Source organism: Pinus tabuliformis, chromosome 3_2 (genome assembly GCF_031772625.1).
Source record: "Pinus tabuliformis cultivar Carrire ecotype Pingquan chromosome 3_2, CPIR1, whole genome shotgun sequence".
NCBI classification, from domain to species: domain Eukaryota; kingdom Viridiplantae; phylum Streptophyta; class Pinopsida; order Pinales; family Pinaceae; genus Pinus; species Pinus tabuliformis.
The window spans coordinates 127,999,227-128,024,752 of record NC_142302.1 but is presented as its reverse complement, the minus strand read 5'-3'; the positions used below and the strand labels follow the sequence as shown (position 1 = coordinate 128,024,752).

Here is a 25,526-nt window from a genome sequence, read left to right as displayed (position 1 = left end):
TAATTTCAGCCACATTCTTAGGTGTTGGCCATTCCATGATGGCCTTAACCTTCTCTCGATCAACTAAACTTTCATAAAGCTTATGCTCTCTTAACAATTGTAGTATTGTGGCAAAATGCTCTGCATGCTCCCCCTTGGTCTTTGAATATACCAAAATGTCATCAACAAAAACTACCACAAATATGTCTGGGTAAGGGTGCAGGCCACTGTTCATCAAGCACATGAAAGTTACAGGGGCATTAGTAAGGTCAAAGGGCACTACCACAAACTTGTACTTCCCATGTCTGGTTCTAATTTTTTCTTATGGATATCTTCATCTTTAATGTGCACTTGATGATAGCCTAACTTCAAGCCAATCTTGGAGAAGATTGTTGCCCCCCTTAACTAATTGAATAGTTCATCAATTCTTGGAAAGGGATACCTATTCTTTATGTTCACCTTGTTCGGTTGTTAATAGTCAATGCACAAACTAAGTGTTCCATCCTTCTTCTTTACAAATAGAAATGGTGCTCCCCATGGAGACATGCTTTTAGAAATTAATGTGGATATTCAAAACTGCACATGAAATTTACTAAATCATAAGACTTAAAGCTACTTTATTGATCTACGGAAGTTAATTCACCATATATAACACAATTCACATACATGCAAAAGGAAACATCACACATGCACAAAGATTTATTTAAGGGAAAGACACTGCTCAAAACCCATTCCTATATGTATTGCATTAATAAAAGAATAGAGATGAAATACATATGCTTTCTCAAGCTTGAGCACACCCTGCAAGTGTATAGTCTATCCCTCTACTTGACTGAATGACTCTGGCCAACACTTAGCCAATTTTCAAGCCCTCCAAGCTCCTATTTCCTTGTGTTGTTCCTCCAGGAAATTAACCCCTATTATTTAGGAATTTCCCACTATTGAATTGCGCAATTCCTCTAAGTCCTTCCTCTGACTGCATGCACCACCTGTACACATGGGAATATGTTATAAATGATAGTAAACTGCCTTGGAATCTCCATCTCAATTGGGTAACTTGAATTCTCTACATGCAACAATTATTTTGGGTTGATTGATCAGTTAATTGGTTGATCACTGAGTGTGGTTGAAGTTCCACTTCCACAACTTGACCTCCATTAGTTCTTCTGACAGTTAGAACTAGTTTAACTAACAATAACTCAAATTAACTGAAATAAATTGCTACAAATTAGCAATCAATCATACTGAACTGAACTCAAGCCTCCCCAACTTGAATTAACTAAGTTAACTGGGTGGTAGGTGACATGCCACCTCAGTTAACTACCTCCAATATTTATGCTAAAATAGAAATTCGAATTTTCTCTAGTTTGAACAAGGCAAAGTCAAACTGAGATTTTCTTGCTGCATTTTCAATAATGCTTAACCTTATCTAGCCTTTGTCCATCATCTCCCTGAGTTGTAACTTTAGCTTAATCAATTATGGTGTACTCGTTTTATATGGAGCCTTTGATGTTGGAGACACTCATGGAATTCATTCAATAGATAAATCCACCTCTCTATGGGGAGGCAACCTAGGAATATCCTCAGGAAAAGCATCTGAAAATTGTTTAAAATAGGGTATTTCCTCAGAACATCATTGTCGGGATTCCCAACAATGCATTTAGCTTCAGCGCTACTAGATATTTGCACAACAAATAAAAGACATCCCTTTATGTGGCTTCTCTTGGCTTGCATAGCCAAAATCAATCTCACAAAAGTAGGTTTCAGATTTCCCCGCAATATTCTATGTTCTCCAACTTCATCAAGGCATTCGATGGTTTTCTCAAAACAACCAACCTTGGTGCTATGTGTATACAACTAGTCCATACCCAACAATGTGGCATATGCACTGAGTATAAATGCATTGAAATTAGTGATAGTCAACATGCCATTTAGCTCAATTGGGCATGACCTTACAATATGTTCTACTGCCCTCTCATCCCTATGGCCAGTTGAACTAGCTAAGACTCAATATGCACTTCCTTTTTCAGTGCACATTTCTCAACAATGGTAGGACTGATGTAATTGAAATTTGGCAATGCATTGAAATTAGCGATAGTTAACATGCCATTTAGCTAAATTGGGCATCACCTTACGATATGGTCTACTCTCCTTCTCATCCCTATGGTGAGTTGAACTAGCTAAGACTTAGTATGCACTTCCTTTTTCAGTGCACATTTCTCAACAATGGCGGGACTAATGTAACTAAAATTTGAACTAGGGTCAATCAAAATTGAATTGTTTTGGTCACAGAGCATACATTCCATTTATATAATCTTTGTTTGGTGATTAGCTTGATGATTATCCACTGTTGCATAAATTTTGGGTATATTTTATGCCACGTCCTTGATTGTCTCTACTTCCTGCGCATTGTAGAGTCTCAGACCAATGTGCTTGTGTTATGGGAAATCCTTCCTTAAGTTATTCCCTCCACAATTCCAACACTTATATGGGCCCTTCTCATAACTCTTGGCTTCTTCCCCCATAGGCTGAGTAGAGAAGCCTCTACTGATAGGTTGGACTTCTATTGATATTCTTGATTAACAGGGGCCGTACATGTTCCCTTGGTTTCTTTTTGCCTTTTTCCTTTAAACTTGGCATTACTTATGAATTTCTAGTTCGATTTATACTCAATTCTATGCCTGGACTACTTATAACAGTGCTTCAGTTTTCGAATTGCATCCTATAATGTCTTGGGTTGATAAAAAAGGATTATGGAAGTCCACTAACATACCTCTGAATTTTTGGTTTTTCTTTAGGTAGGGAACATACCTCAACAACTCTAGGAATTTGGTGGTATACTCCTCATCTAACATTTGTCCCAATTTGAATTCATAAAACTCTTTAGCCTTGGTGTCAAAGTACCTCTCAAATAGATACCTATTCCTAAAATATTCCTCAAATTCCTTCCAGGACAATTCCTCTTCTCTTATGCCCTTTATATTTTTCAGATCTTCCCACTATATATCTACCTTACCTTTTAGGCTGAAAGTAGCTACCTTCACTTTCATGTTCTCTGAGTAGCCATGAATTCAAACGAACTTATTCACCCCTAGGAGCCATGCCTCAATATCTTATGATTTCTTCATTTAACCATCAAATGTAGGAGGCTTTGCCTTCTTAAACTCCTCCAGTACATATTATTTCTCCCTTCTTTTCCCATGATGGTGATGATGATAGTGTTGACGATGACATGGCCTCTTGTGAATGTTCTCGTACTGTAGTTTGTGGGTGCCTAAATCCTTTTCAGGAGTGCTTAATAGAGTGCCTTCTTTCACAATGTTTTCATTTGACAACCCATGCCTGTTTCTAAATCTACTCTCATTTGCCCATTAGTTCTTTCTTCTTGTTCTAAAGGACTCTACTTATCTCTATGACTAAGCCCAATACATGTTGCCTTTGCCTTTGTAAGTCTGATAGGATTTGTAGCATGGCTGCATTGACTTCTACTTGTTTCTCTTGTTCTTTAAAAAGCCTTTCATTTCCAGCCTTACAACTCCTTATTTTAGCTCTTAAGCTGCAATGGGTCCATCCAATCAAGAGATTTAGCTCCTCATTGTTGCTCAACTAATTTTTTTTCCCGCCAATGTTGTGCTTGGTTAGAACTATATTGTACCATCCTGCAATTCAATCCTTGGTCCTTTAGTTCTATACTACACCATCCTTTGTTGTTTATGCAGTCTTTGACCTATCACACACACACATAAATGCTAGGTTTAAATAAAGTTCAAATACATAATAGACATTATCTCCTTGCCTTGCTGTTGGAAATATGCTAGTGTAAAGCTAGTTGTAGCATTACATCTCAATTGGTACATCAATATCAATAAAATCATATCTATCATTAGTACATACAATCAATTCACACAACAATAGGTTTCTAACACTTATCATAAGGCTTTAAGGCCTCAGTTGTTCTCCAAAGCTCAAATATTGAACTGTCGTCCTCATTTCTTCTATAATAGAGCCCATCTAGTCCAAGTGTTGAACATGGAAGATTTGATACCACCTTGTAACATACCCCCTACTATCCCTTGCCCCAACTAAGGGTAGAAGGAGGTAGATACTAAGCTTACTCGATCTCCAAGATCTCGTTATGGAAATGAGGTCTAAATTTTTCGATCTCTTACAACTTCTTCAAAAAGTAAAATGAATAACATTGTTGCATTTGTCTCATCGAGACCCTTCCAATGATAGAAAACTTGCTTGAATTTGACTCTCAGATTGAAAGATATGACCATTCAAAGATTGGTCTATCAGATAGTGCCACATCATCTTGAACTGCCACATGGTAGCGTTACCCTAACTGTCGACCCGTCCATACTGGGGTCATGTATTATCCCCTCTCTACAGCTCATGAATTCAAATTATAACATAAGATATAATGTATATGTATATATGCATGTGTGTGTGTGCACGATGTATGCAGGTGTGGGCTCTCTATGGCCACGTCACCCTGAAAATAAATCTCAGTAAGTTCCAATACTATTCCCTGCTAAAATTGTCAAGGTCAACCTTCCAAGACACGTGGAAATATACACTTGCAATAAATCTATCCATCCCCTTGATTGTAAAATAATTGATGCCTCATGACATTTGACCCCGCTTAACAACCCCACACACCAGGTCACCTTAGGAATTAAATCCCGAGAGTTCTCCCATGCTCCCGTCCAAAACATTCAAGGTCTGGGGTCCAAGGTGACGTCATCGGTCCTAACCATCAAGGCGACGTCATCCATTTTCACATCCTCCATATGGCTTGGGTCCCACATAAGTCTTCGAAGCCTCACAATTCATAACTTTCACATTATATGGAAATTGGGCTTTCTGCCTAATTGATATGCACACCCGTATAGTGGCCCACCATGCTTCGTCCCAACATTTTAATCTAGGTGGGACTTGCTCAACCTCCCATCGAAACCTTCGGGGTACCAAACCTCTAGGACACATGGAAGAGTACAAGTGCTTACCCATTAACAACCTGAATTCCTCCCTTTTTAACACTTGATCACCACCCATGGTCATAGGTTCAAAAGGGTTCAAACCCTTTTCTTTCTGAAATACTACACTCCAGTCTTAAGGATTCCAGCCCCACCCTTGGCAACAATTAATGCGCGCATAAGGGCCTTCGCCCAAGCCTCCAACACATAATATATAAACATACACCAGTATATGCAAGCCCTTCCAAACTATCCCTTCCGAGCTTTATGAAGGTACTCAACCCAATTCAACTTGTTTCCTGCAAAGCAAAGATATACATATTGTGTGTGTGTGTGTGTGTGCTCGTGTATCCTGAGCTTATGGGTAGATATTGACCTAGTAACCATGAGTAACCAAGATATTTTAAATGTAGTTATTTGTTTGATTAACATATATTGATCTATCTCTTCACACATAGGCCATATAGACCAATTTGCAGGCTCACGATGGACATAAGATTAACCATTCCTAAGAAAAAACATTAAAAAACACTTCTACATAGAAAGTGACATTCCTTGGTGTTAACTTAAATAGTTCATCAACATAGTGGCCAAATATCCAAGCATTTACAATTAATTAATTAATCATTATCAGAGATTCACATATCTTCATGCTTAGGAAATCATATGCTAACTTCAAGTTCAGATATATCCATAGGAAATGAACCATTCCTTAAAATATTCACACAAGACATTGAGATTCCTCATTCATGCAGGAAACAACACTCCTCAACATTATTATGACATCATTTTAGCACAATAAATAAAGACATAATAATCTCATGTACAAGGCATAAGAGAATAATTATCTTATAAGAGATCCGACAACTGAGGTTAGGACCTATCCACCCAACCTTAGACATGCTACAACCATATTTACTTGTAGTTTTCACCCCCGAGCCAAATTCCAGTGCTTGAGGTGGAGTGCTTTTGAGAGTAAACTTAACCAATATCAACAACTGAAATAGGATGTGATAAGGTCACTTTGCCTTCATCCACCAACTACATAATCTTCTACTTAGTCTTCTAAACTATACATACATGATTAACTCCCATCCTAGGATACCACTGTACAGTGAGTCTCAACTCACTTTCGAGAGAAGAGAGTCCACATCAAGGGAAGGTTCATTAATGGATAAGCTACTATAGGAGCATATAAACCGCTTTTAACATGTAGCTCATTAGTGAGAACGAGCATCAATGTTGTCAACACCTAGTGGTTTATCAACTCCCCAAGTACTTGGTTGTTTCTTTCCTGGCTAGTAGGTCATTCAATCCACAAGCTTCCACTGGGTTCTTCAGCCTTTAGGCAAGCCCCTGCTCTCTATAATGTTTTCACCCAACAAGCCTCTCTCATGGTTCCTCAATTGTTTCCTCCTTTTCAGAGCTCAATCACTATGATGTCGATCGTTGTTCTCTCTTCACACCTCCATCCCTTGGTGGAATTTCTTCCAATGCTTACCATTGTGCGTTTATTCCACTACACATGCAGGAGAGAGTGAATGCCTTCTCTGCTCTTGCCCATCAACTTGTTTTTGTGCCCTACCCCATAGACCAATTGTTTATCGTTTTCAAAGCTTCGCATAGTCAACCTGCTAGGACAATGCAACCCATTCCTACTTTAATGTTTTTTCCCTATTTGCTTGTTGTTAGAGTTAAAGGACACATGGGTCTATCCTTTTCTTTTCAGTTAAATTTATTGCATAGTCATCCCATTAAACTTGTCATCCAAATCATGGTTGACGTATTTAGTTTCACCAATTCCTCAAGCCGTCTCCCTCCCCAAGCAACTAGAATCCATGTCCCTTTCTCTCGGCCTTTTAAATAATGATAATTATTTACATTGAGGTAATATTAATCAGGGGCCATCACACTAAGGTAACAACCTTAACCTATAACATAACAACAACACTAATGATTGTACCCCTTATTATTCCCCTTAAAGTATAACTACCTCTCTAGATTGCCCCTTTGTGTAACCTGTGAGTCTTGTAGTCAAAATAGTCTATTAGTTAGGCCTAGTAAAGGACTTACTAGTATATTTCCTACAGGTAAGTAGATAATCTATAGTGAATGTAAAGTAGGTGATCCTCGTTTCACCCACCTTTGATATTAGGGCCCCAACTTTTCAATAAGGGTTCTCCCACCTTCTTATTGATGAACCCACATTCTACATTCAAAAGCTAAGAACATTAATAACACCTAAGAATACACCTCCAAATAAATTGGATGTCGTAGAGCAATTTAGAGAACATTTGATAACACTTCTTTGTCACCAATAAGACTACCTAATTTGTTATCAAAAAGCCAGGTTGTTATCTCTCTTGGTAGAAGAAGGCTTCACTAGGACCATGACTAGTCATTTCATTAGTAATGGGTAAGGTTCTATTATATATCAATAAGATAGGACCATCGAGTACTGTACTTTAGATCGATCATGGTATTAGTGGGACTTTGAGGGTTTCTTGTTGAGTTAGATGGTGGAAGATGAGGTTGAGCATGTGATAAAGCATATGCACAATGGTGTCTACGAGGGACACTATGACGGTAAAGATACAACACCAAAGATCTTTAACTTTGGTTATTCTTGCCTTATTGTATTTGCTGATATGTATAAGTTCATATGATGTTATTAAGAATGTTAAAGGTTCACTAGTAAGAAAAAGATCCACATAGTGCCCTTTAAGCTACTAGTAGAAGATGAGGTGCCATTCTACCAATGGGGACTAAATTTCATTGAAGAGATAATGTCAAATTCCAATGATAGTCATAAATGGATCTTGATTGCTAATAACTACTTAACCAAATGGGTGAAAACCATTCCCACCATGCAAGATAATATTCCAATAGTTACCAGGTTTTTGGAGGAGATTCTTGTGCTCATTGAAGACTATGACTGACAATGCTCAATATTTCAGGGCCATTTACTTGGTTGCAGTTTTTCATAACCACAAAATTATCTCGTCTCACTCCTCTAATTATTACCCAGATGGGAACGATTAGGTAGAATCTTCTGACAAAATTTGAATTAGGATTATTAAGAAGACAACGACTAAGAAAAAGAGAGCATGGGATTCCGAGTTGAGGTTTGATTTTTGGGTTGACCAAATATGTGCTAAGAGGGCCACTAGGAAATCACATTTTCAATGAGTTTATGGGGCAAATGTCATTCTCCCATTTCAACTCGAGTTACTAGTAATGATCTTATGCAAGACATGGTTGAGGAGCCATACAAGATTAAAAGGATAATTAATCAATTGACGACAATGCAAGAATATAGGGCTTAGGTCCATACGAGGGTTCAGGATTACCATTAGAAGATGAAGCAAGTTTTCAATAAGAAGGCCATGCCTCGAGATTTTCAACTAAGGGATTTGGTACTTCTTTGGGATAAGAGGCATGAAAGGCCCGATAAGCATGAAAAGTTTGAGAATTTGATGCTCAATTATTTTTTCATTGATGACATTATAAGATTAATTTTTTCTTTTTATCCAACTCAAGACTTACCTCTAAATGGGAAACGTCTAAAACACTTCCGATAAGCATGAAAAGTTTGAGAATTTGATGCTCAATTATTTTTTAATTGATGACATTATAAGATTAATTTTTTCTTTTTATCCAACTCAAGACTTACCTCTAAATGGGAAACGTCTAAAACACTTTACATCTTGAGAGTGCACCCAATTTTTGTACCATAGCAAGATATGACTTCTTATTCTTTTAAGTTGTATACTATTTCCATAGTGTGTCCTTGTCTATCTTTATAATAAGGATGTAGTTGAATGATGTTTTTTCCTAATAGATAGATCATGAATCCATAGCCCAAGTTGTAAAACATTGTTCTGGTCTACTCCTTCTCCTCGAGGTATGTGGTTCTCATTTACCTCATAAAGAGACGATGTCCACGAGTTGGAGCCTAATGTTGTGCCCAAAATTGTACCTACCTACCTAAATTTTATTTCATATAATGTTCTCTACGAGTAGCTCTCCTTTGTCTTAAAAAATGCCATGAGATAGAGTGTGGTTTCCATCAATGGGAGGTTGGGACATGTTATTCCCCGGGGTTCTTTAATAATGGTGTTGAGGGTTCATTGTTTCAAGCACTGGGAAAATTAGAGACGAAGACTCTCCTAAGTTTTAAAATTGCATTGGTAGAGTAGTTAGGATCCTAAAACTTTGAGCATGGGGCTTGTCTGCACCATAGATCTTAGATCTAGTTATTGGATAGGATCGGTGAGGGTCTTAAAGGCTCCCTTTTCAAAATACGAATGTTTAAAAGCCGCACTAATTGGGGTAGGATATGTTCTTGTTTTTGGTCTAGCACATATATAATGAGCATCTTCATCGCGGGTGCTATATTCATAGTAGATGTCTAGAACCATTGATGATCCAAATCTTTGTGCATTTAGAGGCCCCTATCTTTAATTGTGAATCTTTAAGAACCACACCTTGAAGGTGGCGATAGGTGTAAGTAGTGCGTGACCTCTCTTCTATGGAAATGATGAAAAATAATGCGTTCTGCGTTAGAAAAGGGTGACAATAATTCAGTCAAAATCTAGTGAACTGAAAAGAGCCAGTGTTTCTAACTGTTTTGCTTCATTTCACATCGTATTGGCTGTGAAATTTTCTCCTTATGGTATATTTGAAGCCAAGAAGAAGTGTAAAAGTCCACAACCTTCCTCCTTCATTCTTTATCTTCACAACATGCAATGAGTCAACAAAGGTAGTGTGTCAAAAGAAAGTAAATGACATATATTCTAGGATATATAGCCCGAGGAAAGTCTTTCAATGACCACCCCTTAAGTCTTTTTAACTTTCCTCTATTTAAGGAAGTGTTGCTTTCACATAAACTACTATCTCATTTTGGTCACTGATGGGTATCTAAGTGCTTAAAGCCAAGGAAATGCATAACTCTAAAGATATTTAACAAAGTGTTTCTTCTCACATATTGAGTCGTTTAAGTTCAATAACTAGAAATATAAAACCAATTAGAAAGAATTAGTAAACCATAACACCATAGAAAAACACTTTAGCGAAGTGTTGCTTCTTTTAACTCATATAATTTCGATAAACTAGAAATAGCATTAAAAATAAACACAACTATATTGCTCCTCCCCTAAACGCATGCATGGATCGCGCGCTAGCAGTACACCACACACATATAAAAATGAGCAAACAAGTGGTGTTACAGGCTAGGCCTGTAAGAGGATAAGGCCCAAGGATACAAGCAAGTGAAACAACCCTAGCCTAGGAGGGAATAACGGCAGAAGGTGAGTGCATTTCTGTGGAAAACATGACCAAACGGCGGAGCCAGGCCTGTAAGAGAATAAGCAAACCCAAGGACACGAGTAAGTAAAACAAATGGGATGTGAGCCCTAGCCCTTAAACCGTAGAATTATGCAGAAAAGCAGTGAGTGGTCGAATCCGGCTGTCGTGAATGGAGAATATGACTTCCTGCTAGGTTGAGACAGAATACGTCTTGATATTCTGATTGTTCTTCTTAAATCACAACAGTTAATGGTAAGTCCTAAAGACTCACAAAACTTGACCTTGTAACCGGTGGTTTAGTAACATGCTTTAACTAAACAATTCGACTTATCAAGCTATCCCTTATGTTGTAAGACTCTTTGAACATGGCTTCCTTTTATTTTAGATGTGGCCCTCTCGAGGGACACCACTTTCTTACACCGTACGTACCCTCACAAGGGCGTTCCTTTGTCTCATTCCGGGCATAACCAAGCCTCCATTCTTGTTTTTTTGGACAACATTATTTTCAACCCGTTCTGTTTTAGTTATTTACCTTATTCCCTTATTCTCAGAACTTGACAATTGTATGTAGCACAACTTCCATATTTACAAAAGATAATATATTCTGTGTAAGTTATGGGGTATTTGTAGGTAGTCTTCTTTTGTATTATATCGGAAGCTAAACATTACCTTGTTTTGCAGGTATTATATCGGAAGCTAAACATTACCTTGTTTTTGCAGGTATTTGGCCCTTTTGGAGCATGCTTGTTTCTTGCTTCATGGAGAAGATAAATGGACAATGGGAATTTCAAAAGCTACAGAAAAGTTCCAAATGGAACATGTATTGATGCTTAGATAATCAAATTGGCAGAAGGGGGCCGAGTATTGGTCTTTGTAGTAATGGATAGGTTGGATACAAGAATTGCATTTATGGAGAAAGCATTGGACGAGGCAAAGGTAGCCTTGTCCCACCTGGAAGTCCCCGTGGGTTGTGTGATTGTAGAGAATGGCCAAGTAATTGCGAATGGGAGCAACAGGACTAATGAAACGAGAAATGCAACGAGACATGCAGAGATGGAAGCAATTGACAAGGTACTTGACATTTGCCAGGCTGCAAGCCTTTCACAAGAGCAAGTTGCGCAAAAATTTGGGAAGTGCGAGCTGTATGTAACCTGTGAGCCTTGCATTATGTGTGCAACTGCTTTATCCATTGTTGGGATAAGGAGTGTTTATTACGGATGTAATAATGATAGGTTCGGGGGCTGTGGGTCAGTGATGGCACTGCAGACACAGGGATGTGGAGGTTGCGGGGTTGGTGCTGATAATGAAGAGGAGGTGGTTAGAGGAGGATTCAAATGTGTCGGGGGATTGATGGCAGAAGAGGCAGTTGCTCTCCTCAGGAGTTTCTATGGTCAAGGGAATCCTAATGCTCCAAAGCCTCATAGACCCCTCAAAATCACAACAACATAAACACACTTTTGTATGTTCACCATCCCATGTCTTAATATAGTTATTATTATCCTTCTTTTATATCTCTAGGATAGTATCTTTGGCTTCCTCCAAGTTATTTCGTGATCATTTTATCCATTTTTAGCAAAAGCCTTTTATATATATAGGCCTCATTTTTGAATAAATTGCAGCTATGAAAATAAAGGGATTTGAAAATTTTGTTGTGCCACTCACTAGAAAGCTTTTGATAGTCTTGGGAAACAAAGGAGTAGGAGGATTCTTATTTTACTTTATGTGGAAAATGAGGATAATTTGTTTGTTGAAATCTTTTACAAGTTTGAAATTACTATAGCTTTTAGCCCAGCGGGCAGATATCTTAAAAAGACTACTGGATAAAGGAAGGTCGTGAAAAGGTTAGTTTCTTGGTTGAGATGTATTAACAACCACTAATTGGTGTAGAGCAGTGCGCAATAGAGTACTTATTGGAATGAAATCCTATCACAGGGTCCACAAAGCATGCCGCCCAATACTGTTACGAATGTTAATACCAAAGTAATACCAAAGTGAGGCATGTTGCTATCACATAAACCTATGGATTTTGCACCCTAAAGGCTAAAACTAGTTTTTTTGAAATAGCAAAGCTGTTGGTGTGGTAATGCGTTCCCCTTTGTCTCACAATTGTTATGCATGTGGGATTATCCACAATACACACACATGTCAAGAGTAGAGATGGTTTAGTTTGCATGGCTTGAGCTCTACATTGTGACGGAGTAGGCCCAACAATGGTGATATTGATGAGGGTTATATTGTTAATGTTGGGAATTCCAAGTTGGTATTGTTACAATAAAATCTAGCACTTTACTGTAAAGCTTCACTGAGTCACTAAAACTATGTGCAACAATGGGAGTGTCACCATTGTCACCTCAGCAATTACTTCCCTTCTTTTAGTGAAGGATGGATATTCAACACAAGGGAGGCTTCCCTAGTAAGTGTTAGGGATCAAATGGCCCCCTTAAACTAAGTCAAGAGCCCCATAAGGTTTCTACTGAAATTACTATCAGTCTAGGGGATCAAACAATTAGGGACGATGGTGGATTTTTGAAGTAATTTCTGGATTCGAGTTCAAAGGGTCTCATGGGTCTTCTAGAGGCTTAGGTCAACCAATAAAGGCTCAAAGAAGTTTTGCAAACACAAACAATCTATAAATCACACTTTCCTGAAGTAAATTAGCATGTAAAATCAGAAATTGCAGTGTTAAACTTGTTTATAACAACAGTAAAATTAGCCCTGGAAATCATGATAATAAAGGGAAAAATGGGGGGCTAAAAGTAACAATAAATAAGAAAATTAATTAGAATAAATTTCTACAGTTTAAAAGGCCTATAATAGCAGTTAAAACCCTAGACGTCAGCTCTAATTTATGGCTGGAAAGTACACCTAAAATGACACTTTTGCTTTTCTAATATATTCCAAATTTTTAACTCTAGGACAATAACATTTAAATCAATAAATGCTGAAAATACAATATATAACCCTAGAACGGTAACATCTAAATCAATGAATGCTGAAATTACAACATCTAACCCTAGAACAATAACGTCCAAGTCAAATAATGCTGAAAATATATGAATTTGCTGTAGTTAAACCCTAATTCACCCTAAAATAAAAAAATGGATTTCAAAGATATAAGTGAAATAATGTGATTTTTCTGTAATTAAGCCCTAATTCACGCTAAAATAAAAAAAAAATGGATTTCAAAGATGTGATTAGTGCCTTTCTCAATCTAGGGCTGTTGGAGTCTAGGAGTAACAATTTGGAAGAAAGGAGATGGATGTGGTTTCAAAGAACTAAGGGAGACTAAGTTGTGTTCTCTAGACTTCTAACCCTAGCATTCTTCTGTTTTATAAGGGACAGAGCTTAACTTAAGGTCACCTTAAAGAATATGATGAAAAATCTTGCTTAAGAAAAATAAAGAGATAAAAATACCAACAAAACCATGGTGGATACTTAATAACCTTTATCCATCAACAATAGACTAGATAGAAGAAGTCACATTGAATAGCATGTATCATCAAATTTCACCAATAATCATCCATGAAGAGAGGACCACCCACATCTCAAAGTCTTCCAAGAGAAGTCACTCAAGTAGTGCTCCATAGCAAATTAGAGAAAAAGACAAGTATCTAAGAGAATTGATCTCTCTCCAATGTGTAATGATCTAAAAGAAGGAAAGCACTCCCTATTTATACTAGGGCAACCAAGTGCTTTACCTTAATTAAGCCTAAAAGCCCTGAGAACATGATCAATGTTGCATGAAGCGGGAGCGAAGCGGAAGCGTTTTTTGGAAGCGGGGACGCCGAAGCGTCATTTTCCAAAAATCTAGGAAGCGAAGCGTCCGCGGAAGCGTCTGCTATATATATATATATATTTTATATTTTTTTGCATTTATACTCAAAACAAACATCCCAAATACCAAATTAATTGTAGAAGACATGAAAACATGCATATTTTTGCATAAATCAAGATAGATATGGCATCCATGATTCCATTGTAGTTACTAGTATGTACAACAATCATCTATATTCTAGCTATTACAAACATACATCAAATTTTTAAGCATATTATAAAACATAAAACATTTAAGCATATTATAAAACATAAAACATAGAGCATATTATGATTTATCTAGCAAGTGAGCAACTGTCAACATTTGTCATGTCCAAAATTCAAATAATAATGTTTACAAAATATGTCACTTGGTCACCGCCAAGCCAAAAAGGTTCAAAATTCAAATTCACAAGTCTACAAGTCTAATGAGTAATCTATGACAAAAAGTAGTAGATTGTGAATATATCTACTAATCTCTCCTCCTTCCACCACGAATAGAACGTGGTGGCGGGCCTCCACGTGGTGGCAATGAAGAAGATGGTGACTGTGGAAGTCGTGGCACTGAAACTGATGAAGAAGAACCCCTGTTGTTGGTGTTGAACCATGGAACCTAGGAACCAAGGGACCAGATGGGGGTGGGGGTGGTGGCATATCAACACGGTCATCATCATCCTAGAATCGCTCAAAAAATTCATGCAAAAAAAAAACACTAGTTAACAAAAAAATTAAAAACATGAATTAGAGAAATGCTTTTATAAGGGAAAATTGGAAAATTCATACCACAATGGACATACCTGGATAAGAGCATCCTCTAATTGCTCTAGTCGCAACACTCCATCCTCCAAATTGGGCTCCTCTGGATTCTTGTCCCAAATCAACAAGTCTTTATTAGACTTTGCATCTTCACAGTAATGGGACAACAATCGCAAGTTGTAATGAACATAAACCAAGCTCTCTGCCCGGTCTAAACTCAACCTGTTCCTTTTAACACTGTGGATGAAAGAATAAGCGCTCCAACACCTCTCTGCAGAAGAAGTGTTTACCACCTGTGATAGCACCCGCAATGCCAAACTCTGTAGAAGTGGAGTACCCCCTCCATGCATGTTCCACCACTCAAGAGCAGAAAAAGTCTCTCGATCTTTAATTGCATGCATGCTCCCAAATGGACTAGTGTTGAGCGTATAGTTGCTCACCTGTCTCCGTACCAATGCAGCCTCCTCCTCATCAGGGATTAATTTACTCAATGCAGCCATATATTTTTTGTGAACCTCTTGATCTTGGTGTGGTTTTCTCCTACTTCCCCCCCCAGGTGCTGGTGTTGAAAGCCATGATGGATGATAGTATTTAGGTGTCAAAACATATGCTAATGCATGCAATGGAACATTTAGCATTTCCCATCGGTTTTCCACCTCTACACGAATATAATTGTACAAGGTGATATCTCTAGGCTCAACAATGTCTTTAATCTGCCCCAACATGCTATCCATTTGCTCATACACCTCCCCAATTACTGGTCGATCTGAATCTGCAAACTTGATCATGTAATAAATTGGTTTGGTGAATTGCAAAACATATTTAACCTGTCCCCAAAAGTAACTGTCAAGAACAGTGTCCTTGACTGCATTAGCACCATCTATGTCAGTGTTATTTCATCCCATGTTTCAGCACACACCAGATTAGTTAAAGCTTGTCTCACCTTCACTAGCCGCCTAAAGGTGAGGTAATAACTAGCAAATCTTGTCTTTGCAATTTTAAGCAATTGCAACTTGGAGTAAGTGCCATAGAAGTAGTTTACCCTTGTATGCCCTGTGATGAATTTAATGAGCTTCTTCCCTCTCCTGTAAACCTCAGCAATCCACCCACATTCTTTGTGTTTCACAATATCATGCATCAAAAGGTTCAATGTGTGAACCAGGCACCCAGACCAAAAGATGTGTGGATGAGTACGCTCAATAATTTTTCCTGCTGCCTTACAATTTGCTGCATTATCTGTGATCACTTGAACCACATTATTCAGACCAACACCTTTGATTGATTTCAATAGGAGATCTGCAATGTTTTGTGCAGATGCAGTGACGGAGGAGGAGTCATGACATGCAATAAATACTGCACCACTAGAAGAAACACCAAGAACATTTATCAAATGTTGGTTTCTAATATTTGTCCACCCATCTGATACAATGGATACCCCAGAATCTACCCACTCATTTGTAAAACGTGTCAAAGCTCTTTGAACCTTAGCTTTTTCTCTTTCTAATAACACTGTTCTAGCTTTCTCATAGTTGGGGGCCTTTTATCCTTTTGGGGCTTCATTGATGGCCTTTACCATTTCATGCCAATAGGGAGAGCGAAGCACATTGAATGGTACACCGCAAGCACAAAGAAAACGGACTATCTTTCCATCCACATCATCCCTCCCAGCAACATTAAGGAAATCCCCTATTGTTCTTCTACCTCCAGAGCTTGCAGAAGTACCATGAGGAGATGAGCAACTACCAAATTTAGAGGTTGCACTTGATTCAGAATGAGTTTTTTGTTTCTTGTTTTTTTGTTGTGCAGCCATCTCTATTTGGATGTATTTCCTTCTTTCTTCAGTTGAAATGTTTGGGCAAATTTGTACCCCCACAGAACCCTTTTTTTCATCACTGTCCAGCACCCCACAAAGATGCCTCCTCAGACGGGTATATGAACCACAATATGGTTTTCCTCCATGACAACCATGAGGGCACACAAATTTGTAAGATCCACCACCCTTTCCCCTATCAAGTTTGGTCACATAGTTCCACAAGGGTGTTGATGTAGCTTTCCCATCTTGTGTTTCAGTGTCCCCTTCAAGTTCATCCCCTTCCTCTTCAAACCCTTCCTCCTCATCATACATTGGGTCACTCCTATTAGGACCATCACCAATGTCCTCTTCTGTTTCTTCCCTTCTATTCCTCACCTTTGCCGTCATTAAAACCAAGAGTGGAATGATACATAGAAGCCAAAAGAACACCATCTTGGAATATGGATATAGGTGGTGGACAACGGCAACCTGTAAATAAAGGAGCAAGTAGAAACAATGGGAAAGAGTAGGAGAGGGAGGAGAAAAATACAAAAAAATTGTCAAAAAAACAAGGGAGTTTGGGGTTTGAACTTACCTCTTTAGCTCTTGTAGATGAAGTCCTCCAAGCTCTTGCTCCAAGCTCCTCCTCCTTCTCCTAGCTCCTCCTTCTTCACTCCTCCAAGCTCTCCTCTCTTCTCCTCTCCTTTCCTCTCTTCTCTTCTCCTCTCCTCTCTTCTCTTCTCCAACTCTCATAAACTCAAAGTGAGAAAATGAGGAATGAATGGGGGCTTTATTCTTTTCATTCCTCACCTTAACCTCACTCTAACCTCACCCTAACCCACCCCTTTAATGTTGAGTGAACATAACTTAAAAAAAAAATTAAAAAAAGACTATTTTTTTTCCCTTGGGCGCGCCCCTTTCCGCCGAAGCGTACGGAAGCATGCGCGAAGCGGCCGCTTCCTGCTCCGAATCGCCGCGCTTCGGAGGCCCGAAGCGCCGTACGAAGCGCGCTTCGGAGCCATGGAAGTGGCGCTTCCGGCCGGCGCTTCGGAAATTCCAGGAAGCGTTTTAAAATGCCGAAGCGCCGCTTCCATGGATCCGAAGCGCGCTTTGTACGGCGCTTCCTAGGCGCTTCCGTACGGGGCGCGCTTCGGAGCTTCGATCCGGGGGGGGGGGGGGGGGGGGGGGCGCTTCGTGCAACACTGAACATGATAATCTATGATACAAGGTGGACATGTCTTAAGTCGATCCCCAAAATAGCCTCCAACAGAAAGATATAATGCTAAAACGTAAAAATATCCAAAAAAATGCCACACATGTGAGTGTAGAAACCTCATGAGGGTGACACCATCCTTAATAAGGGTGCAAATGCTCCAAAGGTCATTTATCCTCATCAAATGGTGCTCCATTTCTCCAAAAGTCCTGTCTCCTCATCATAGGACAACACATCATCAAAAGGTGCCCCCTCCTCATCAAATGCCCCATCCAGTGTGATGCCATATCATATGTGCAATGCCCTCCATCATCATTATGATTTCATCACGAGAAAGTCACTCATGACCTCTCTATAGAGGTGTATGATCATCATCAAGTGCCATGTCATTGACCTAAGCGTCCATTCCATCAAGGAGGTGCAATATCATCAAGGGGCTCTGTGCCCTTTCCAAGTGATACATCAAGTTCATCCATGCAACGTCGTTCATCCATGCAATGTCCTAGCTTCAAGGTGCAACATCAATGGTCTTATGTGTGAGGGGGTGTGTTTAGGATGGTGCCAAGCTATCACAGCATCCAACATTTATCATCAAGGCTTCAACATCCATCATCAAATCAAGGGGCATGTGACATCATCAAAGATGGTTCAAGGAATCAATTGGGATCAACTAACATGCATACAAGAGTCAATCTGACACAAAAAGTGAGTCATATTTAACGCAAAAGCCACATACCTAAATCACATTAGGTATGTTCTTCAAACTTCTCATTAGCTTATGACCTTATGCAAGTTTCCAAATTGTAGGTGTGGGAGGGTTATCAACTACCCCTATTAAGGTGCTTCCAAATGAAAATGAAAGAAAAGGCTCTAGTGGAGGAATAGTTACTAGGCCGACCTTTCAATCAATAAGTGCATGTGATAAGTGATATGGTTAAGGGTGGACTTCAGAAGTGGTGTCATAGTCTTATACATGGTTTATGCAAGACCTTCATCCATGAGCGCCTTTGAAGAGGGAGTACTTGTAGTACTTGAGTTATCCTTTCCTCGACACTGCTTTTTCCACCCCTTAAATAGTCTTTTACTTTATTTGATTAGCTTGTTTAACAAGCTTCATTGAGTTTTTGTTAAAATTGGCAACTAGGGCCAAATTCCACTTTGGACAGCTCATCTAATGAAGATAATCCTTGCATTAAATTCCTCTTTACGAGAGGATCAAAATTGACCTAAAGATCTCCAAATTTGGATAAGGAAAAATATTTTTATATTCAAAAAGAAATTCTATAAGGCGTGACCTTATCAAGGCGGGAAAAATTGAAAATTTGAAATTTGAATTTTCCTCCAAGTGTCTAGGTTGGCTTCACCTCCAAAAGGGCAAATCTACATATCTATTTTGTATATATAGGCATCCTCCATCCTCATTGGAGACATATCTGAAACATCGCAGGACTGAAGTTTGGGGAGGATTGTCTTGACGTTTTGGTGTGGATCTCTTGGAGGAACAGGGCCGAGATTTCAGAGGTAAGTGAGAGCCATTCTGTGCTAATTTCAAGTGTTATTTACCATTTGTTCTGGGCCGCAGAGCTTGCTGTAGCTACAGCAAGGCTGGAGTAACTCATTGGAGGACCAAGAGGCCTAGTGTTGGGTCTTCTCTCTAAACCGCAGGCACCAGGAGTACACCGCAGCCTGGACAGAGGATGTATTTTTGGGATCTGTGATCAAGACTCCTTGTGTAGCAGCCCGGTGAATTGTAGCATGGCCCAGGAGGGTATATAAAATAATCGCAGATGGAAGGATAGCTCCAGTGAAGGGGAGAGGGCAGATTGACGTCTTGATTGGACTGTTTTATGGGCTGACTTCCTTTGGCAGGAGGCCAAGGCTGGTAGAGGTAAGTATGGGCTAGCTTGATGACTGTTCAGGGCTGTGTCTTTCTTCTTTTGCAGGCCGAGATCCTACAGGAGGGCAGCCGCTGTTTCTGGGTTGTTTTATGTAAGGTTTCCTTTGTGCAAGTAGCCTGCAACACTCAAAGATGGTTTCAGGCAGGCCGCAGATCTAAAGGAGCTTAGTCCAGGGTAAGTAGGGTAAGTATCTAACTGGTATATGCCACAGACATTGTATTGAACAGCATGTGGGTCTTGTGGGTAACTTGAGGACTGGATCAAGCCCAGATCAGTCTAGAGTATGGTCAGAATATATTAGAAGAAGAGCCACCATCTTGAATGGAGGTCTATATGAACCCTATCTACAATACAGTCTGCTGCTGAAGAAGTACGATCCCAAGAAGGACTGATTTGTTGATGCCATGATCATCATTGATCATGGGCACAATTTGTCTGCTGAGGATAAAATGCAAATAGCAGTATTGCTTGGTCAATTTGTCTGTCTATGGGCAGTGACATTGGATCTACAAAATTGTACTCTCTCTCTCCCTGCTGAACATTTGATATTAATAATAAGAAGATTTGATCCTGGGGTTTTTCCCTGGCTTGAGCCAATTTCTATGTTCTCTTGTCTTGGCTTGTCTTCTGCATATGATTTCTCATGTCCTTTCCTCAATTACTGTCAATGGATAATAATTTATGTGATTGCTATTAAAGGAAATGGAAGTAATTTTGGGCTCATATGATTCATTGAAGCAATTGTTCAAACAAAGATCATATTAACCTAAATTTAACAGTTTTCCTCTGAATGCTCCTTTTAGAATTGATAGTTCATTGCTCATAGGGGTTGTGATGTTGTTTTAAGTCCCTTTGATAGACATGATATGCATGGGACTAGGGTGATGGCCTCACATGAGTGGATAGAGCTCAAGCTAACTTGGCTTTTGACTACAATTCGTTCCTTGCCATTATTTTGCATTTAACTTTTGGCACATGCTCTTTTATTCTTTCTTGCAACTGCATCAGGCTTTGGACATTTCCAATCCCCTTCTTCTCATAGGATGAGACAAGCAGAGATCTAGTATGAATGATTGACAACAACGAACTCGAAAGAAAGGACAATGAAAAGGACAAATGGAAAGTGCTAAGTACAGAAGGATATGGTCATGATATCTCAATCTAGGCCTCCTATTTGTGCTCCTCTTGGATAGTGAAAGAAAAGTGCCGAGGTGGGCACACTGGACTAGAAGGAATCGATAACCACCAAGATGAAATAAGACAACACGCATAATTTCTAAGCATCATGATTCATTTTTTGACTTCAACCCATGAGCCTTATTGAAATGCCTAATACATCAAATGTAAACACTTTGTATGAAACAATGATTAAAGTACCTCATGTGTGTTGAACCACCATTATCGATTGAGTATGTTGATGAGCTGAGCATATTAGGAGCAAGAGGCATTTGAGGGGCTGCTGTATGTGGAGAATGCTGGTCATCATCTCTACATTGATCTCTATTGTGGAGAATGAAGAATGTGTGTAGCTGCTAGTTGGAAATCTGCATCATAGGAGAAAAAATTCCTGCTATGGTTACCCATGTATATGGATGGGTAACAGGGAGTATGCCTGAAATGCCTCTTACATGACTCTCTTGGATGTTTTACAAATGTTATTAACATTTTGATGTATTATCATCCCAGGGGTTTACAACAATTTTGCATAAAACCAAACATATCTTCAAGTTCAATTCTTTTAGTTTTGTTTGGGCTCATTTCAAAGTTTGAAAGGGAGAATAAACACCCTTGTAATATAACTTACTCCATGGAAGTTCAGAAAAGAAAAAGATGAATAGGAAAAGGGCTTTGGTAAGTAGTTTATAAAGCCTTCAAAGTTTGAAGTTCCTTAACCCTGTAGCTTCGAAAGCTTGGGTTGGGGTTGAACAAAGGAAGACTTTGTTAAATTTGTTAAGAAGTCTTTTGATTGCTGAAACCTTGGTCTAAGGAAATTCACAAAGGTAAAGAATGATTGGGAAGCCTTCAAATGGTTCGTTCACATAACTTATGAATGTACAATGACATGACACCCCTCCACTTGGTAGGACCCACTTTGGGCTTTGTAAATTCATTTATTAATATAGACTACCAATGTGACTTGGGAAAAAGGCAAACGAATGAAATCAGAATATGGAGCGAAGAAATGCAAAATAATAAGGAATGAAGAGATTCAACTAAGAAAAGGATGAAGATTCCCATGCATATTTCAGACCTTTGGAAGGAGTTCATTAATTCGAGTTCATTAATTCGTTTATGAACCTTACCTTTAGCCATGTCAACAATGCAACTATGAATTTCAAATTTTAGGGAAACTAGTTTGATTAATGGGGTTCCAAAGGCCAACAATTTGATTAACGGATAGTTCAAATCATTGATGAAAAACATCTGAAAAGTCGATGATGTTGCGATTTTTGTGATTTCAAACATCAAACAAAAAATTGACTCAACAAAATCACAATTATTGAAAAAATCAGCACCGCGATTTTTTGGAAAAATCTGGGAAAAATTGGAAAAAATCAGTGGGGTAAGTTTGAGTCTCTTAAAGTGCAGATTTTGGTTTTGTTTAACTCATTTTTCTTTGCAGTTCGTGGGGAATGAGAGTGAAGATGTTTACCATGAATAACCAATCTTAGGAGGGTGAGGCCATTATTTTTATTGTCATCATTTTATTTTTTTCCTGCAAAAAGAAACCTGTACTTTCATTCATATTGAAAAGAAAATACATTTTGTATATACACACATGAAGTGTGCATTCATCAAGGATCTGCCCAGATCCTTGTGTGGTTAATCATTGCATTGATTATACTACTAGTGTATATGCTTACATTCTTCCAACAAAAAAGTAAAAAAGTAAAAATAAATATAGTACAATTAGGGAGAACAAGTAATGTATGCATCACTAGTCTTTTCTTTCTTTCCATTCCTCGTCTGGACCTACTGCCAAACCCCGAGCTTGGGATCCACTGGAACCAGGGCCAAAACGCCCATCGATGACTCTGGTGGGTTTTCTTTGTCTGACTCTGATCCTTCTGATACCTGGGCCCACTTTGTACCCCTTGTTTCATCCACCGTCTGATTCAATTTTTGCTGTAATTCTGTTACCTGTATTGGTACGGAAACTATCCCACACTGATTATAAGTAGTATCATTATGATCTTGAATGCCCCCTTCCTCTTTTTCTGAATTCTCCATGATTTCTTCTTCTTCCACCTCAGAAGTATGTGTGTCTGTAAATTGCCATCCTCTTGGCTTATGTGCCATTTTCTTTTTTGGGAGTTTTTTTATATGTGGCATCTGTTCTTCAAATGTCTTGTTTGGAAATAGTACCTACATTTGAAAATTGTGTTCTCGTAGTCCATAAATTAGGACCACTGGATATCTTTGTGTTTTAGAATAATGTGATTTAGTAAGCCTTTTCTTAAATCAATCTCCACACATATTCTAGCAAAGGTGAAAATGCCTTTCTCAGTTCTGTCACTGTCCCTCTTTTTGAATTTTCCCAAAGTGTTACCTATATCCTCTAGAACCTTATGGTGCAAAAAAGAAAGAGGAAGATTTGTGAGCCTACACAAACCGACATTTTTGAGACCACCATGTTTGTTGCATCAAATTCTGAGAACCATGGGGTTATAAAGAGTTCAACATTTCCCCAAAACCAAGGCCCTTCATTTAAAACAAAATCATATTCTTTCTCTGTATCAAAATGTAAAATGAAGAATCCTTTGGAGCATAGGTATAGGTCATAGTTAGTTGTCCATGAGGAGAATATCCATTGATGTAATGCTTTTGGTTTTGGCCAAAACCCATTAAATCGACAAATGGTTTCCTTTTTTGCATGGTAGAGAAGAGGGTATTTACCTCTGCAAAATCAATTTCCACTATTGGGGGAGCTCCATTTGTTCAACGATGTATGGGCCCAGGGTGTTTTGTATTTGTTCTGCAGAAGAGGAAGGTTTGATTTTTAATACATCTTTAAAAGAGGTGGTTGTTCCTTTTTGTATTCTAGGGCCTAGAGCCCCACCCTCAGCCCCATATTTAGTATAATAGTGGAGTCCCTTTGCATATGATAGTCTTTAATCTAGGCTGAATTTTCAAGTATCCTCCCCTCAAATTGTAGACTTTGTTTAAGGATTGGTGTGCCCCATTTATCCCCAATACTCTGTTTCAGGTTTTTTACTGTGTTTGAGCTCCTCACCCAAAATATTGAGGTCTTCCCATATAAGTTTTTTATAAAAATTTGAAAAGTGCTCTGAGCCTGCCCACTCTGTCTTTTACTCAGCTCAGGTCTAGAGTAAAGGTTGGTCATAGCTTGAGAAGGAAGCACCCAGAAATTGAAAAATGTCTTGGTCATAGCTTGAGCTCCTCTATGTAATTGCTTTATGATGGAAAAAGATAACAAGAAGAAGATTAAAATAATAAATATCATAAGAAGTAATTATCTGTATAGAGGGTGCCCTGGTTTTTTAACACAGGCAATAACTCTTAGGTACTCAGACTTCTTGATCAAGCACAAAGAGGTTATTTGCTTGCAATCCGACCTCAGACAGTGGTTCAGAATCCGAGTTATTTCAAGTGAATTTCTTCTGCTATAGGAGATCTACGCAAAGGTTTAGTAGGCTTTGATCCTAGGACGAATCCTCTTGGAAGCTTTCTCTGTCCTGAATTCCAGCCCTTAATGTCTTGCCTCTGGCTCGAATGTTTCGGTGCTTAAGGGGTCAAGAGGATCCGATCTACTGAGGAGGATGTGAATTTTACAATGTTTCGGCCTCAGGAAATTCACTGGTTTAGTGCTATCACTAGGCCACAGTAACTTCGTCTAGTCCAAGTGTCCTTTGCTCTTATAAATCCACAATAAGTGCGGTCTGCTTCAGACGAATTTCCACAGGGGATCTGACTACCAATTACCACGAGCTGTCCAACAATTAGCTTTTGAGGGATACATCTAACCTTACAGACTTGGCCTTGAGATACTTGTTGTGCCTTAGATGAAGAATTTCCTTGTGTCAGAACAAGTAGAAACAAAAGAAAACTAAAACTAACTAGGGTGGAATCTTTCACCACCGAAATTAGTAGGAAAAGGGGTCTTAAAAACCCTCAAAGCCTCATGCTCAAAGAAAAACCAATACAATCATGATGCAAATGAATCTAGTCCTCTTGTATTATAGATTTCCTTGAGGGGATCTTTTTTCTTAATTGATTGAGTGAGGTTTACAAAAAACCCAACTTTGGGTTTCTTTGTCCAGCTGCCCCAAATCTTGCCTAAACATTGGGTATTTTGGGGTTTTCCCCTTTATCAAGGACTATAGCCTACGGGGATTGATAGGCTACTTTGCCTTTTTTGGCCATTAATTTCTCGGGAACATTACAAAAACTTGGTCTGCCCAGATTCTTAATCATCCTTTGAGAGACTTCGATTTGCCCCAGAGAAATTTGCTCTACTGCTACCCACAAATGAACAGGATGTTTATGATCAAGTCCGAATTTCTTGCCCTTTGGATGAAGATGAGTAGTCTATTTATAGTGGATAAGAGAACCCCAAGTGTTATGTCTCTAGGGCTGAGCCGACTTGAAACCAACCTTATTTTTGGAGGCAAAAATACATAATTTGAAAATTCAAATTTCCCTCTTTTTGAAGCCGACATGAAGAACATGTCTTGAATATATTATTACATTTATTTGGAGGGCTAAAACAACAATTATGAAGACCGACCATAGCTACAAAAATTCAACACTTCCTCTTAGCTTGGGAG

At 38.8% G+C, this 25,526-nt stretch overlaps 2 protein-coding genes across 10 annotated transcripts in view; one reads left to right on the top strand and one right to left on the bottom strand.

Annotated features, from left to right (window-relative positions):
- EMB2191 (Cytidine/deoxycytidylate deaminase family protein) overlaps positions 1 to 25,526 on the top strand; it is a 118,095-nt gene that overhangs the window by 44,962 nt on the left and 47,607 nt on the right. For 3 of the 9 annotated variants that reach the window (XM_089415912.1, XM_089415914.1, XM_089415915.1), the window contains exon 4: positions 10,986 to 14,049. In XM_089415912.1, the coding sequence (XP_089272038.1) occupies positions 11,145 to 11,714 (570 nt within the window). In that variant the 5' untranslated portion in view covers positions 10,986 to 11,144 and the 3' untranslated portion in view covers positions 11,715 to 14,049. Of the gene's footprint in view, positions 1 to 10,132; positions 10,518 to 10,652; positions 10,687 to 10,749; positions 10,874 to 10,985; positions 14,050 to 25,526 lie in introns of those variants that run through there. The other 6 variants (XM_089415919.1, XM_089415918.1, XM_089415913.1 and 3 more) reach the window with 5 other exon arrangements.
- Positions 12,920 to 17,598, bottom strand: LOC149180136 (uncharacterized). The gene is made up of 3 exons (XM_089413781.1): positions 14,876 to 17,598; positions 14,664 to 14,753; positions 12,920 to 13,015 (listed from the first exon to the last, which is right to left on the bottom strand). The coding sequence occupies exons 1-3, from the start codon at positions 15,620 to 15,622 to the stop codon at positions 12,920 to 12,922; spliced, it is 933 nt and encodes a 310-aa protein (XP_089269907.1). The 5' UTR covers positions 15,623 to 17,598.

Coding starts and splice junctions, on each gene's coding strand:
- LOC149180136 (XM_089413781.1), bottom strand. CDS start 15,622: ATGATCAAGTTTGCAGATTCAGATCGACCAGTAATTGGGGAGGTGTAT. Junction 14,754..14,875: donor TAGAGGATGCTCTTATCCAG/GTATGTCCATTG, acceptor GAGCGATTCTAG/GATGATGATGACCGTGTTGA. Junction 13,016..14,663: donor GTTCAACACCAACAACAGGG/GTTCTTCTTCAT, acceptor TGTTACTTTTAG/CCCCCCATTTTTCCCTTTAT.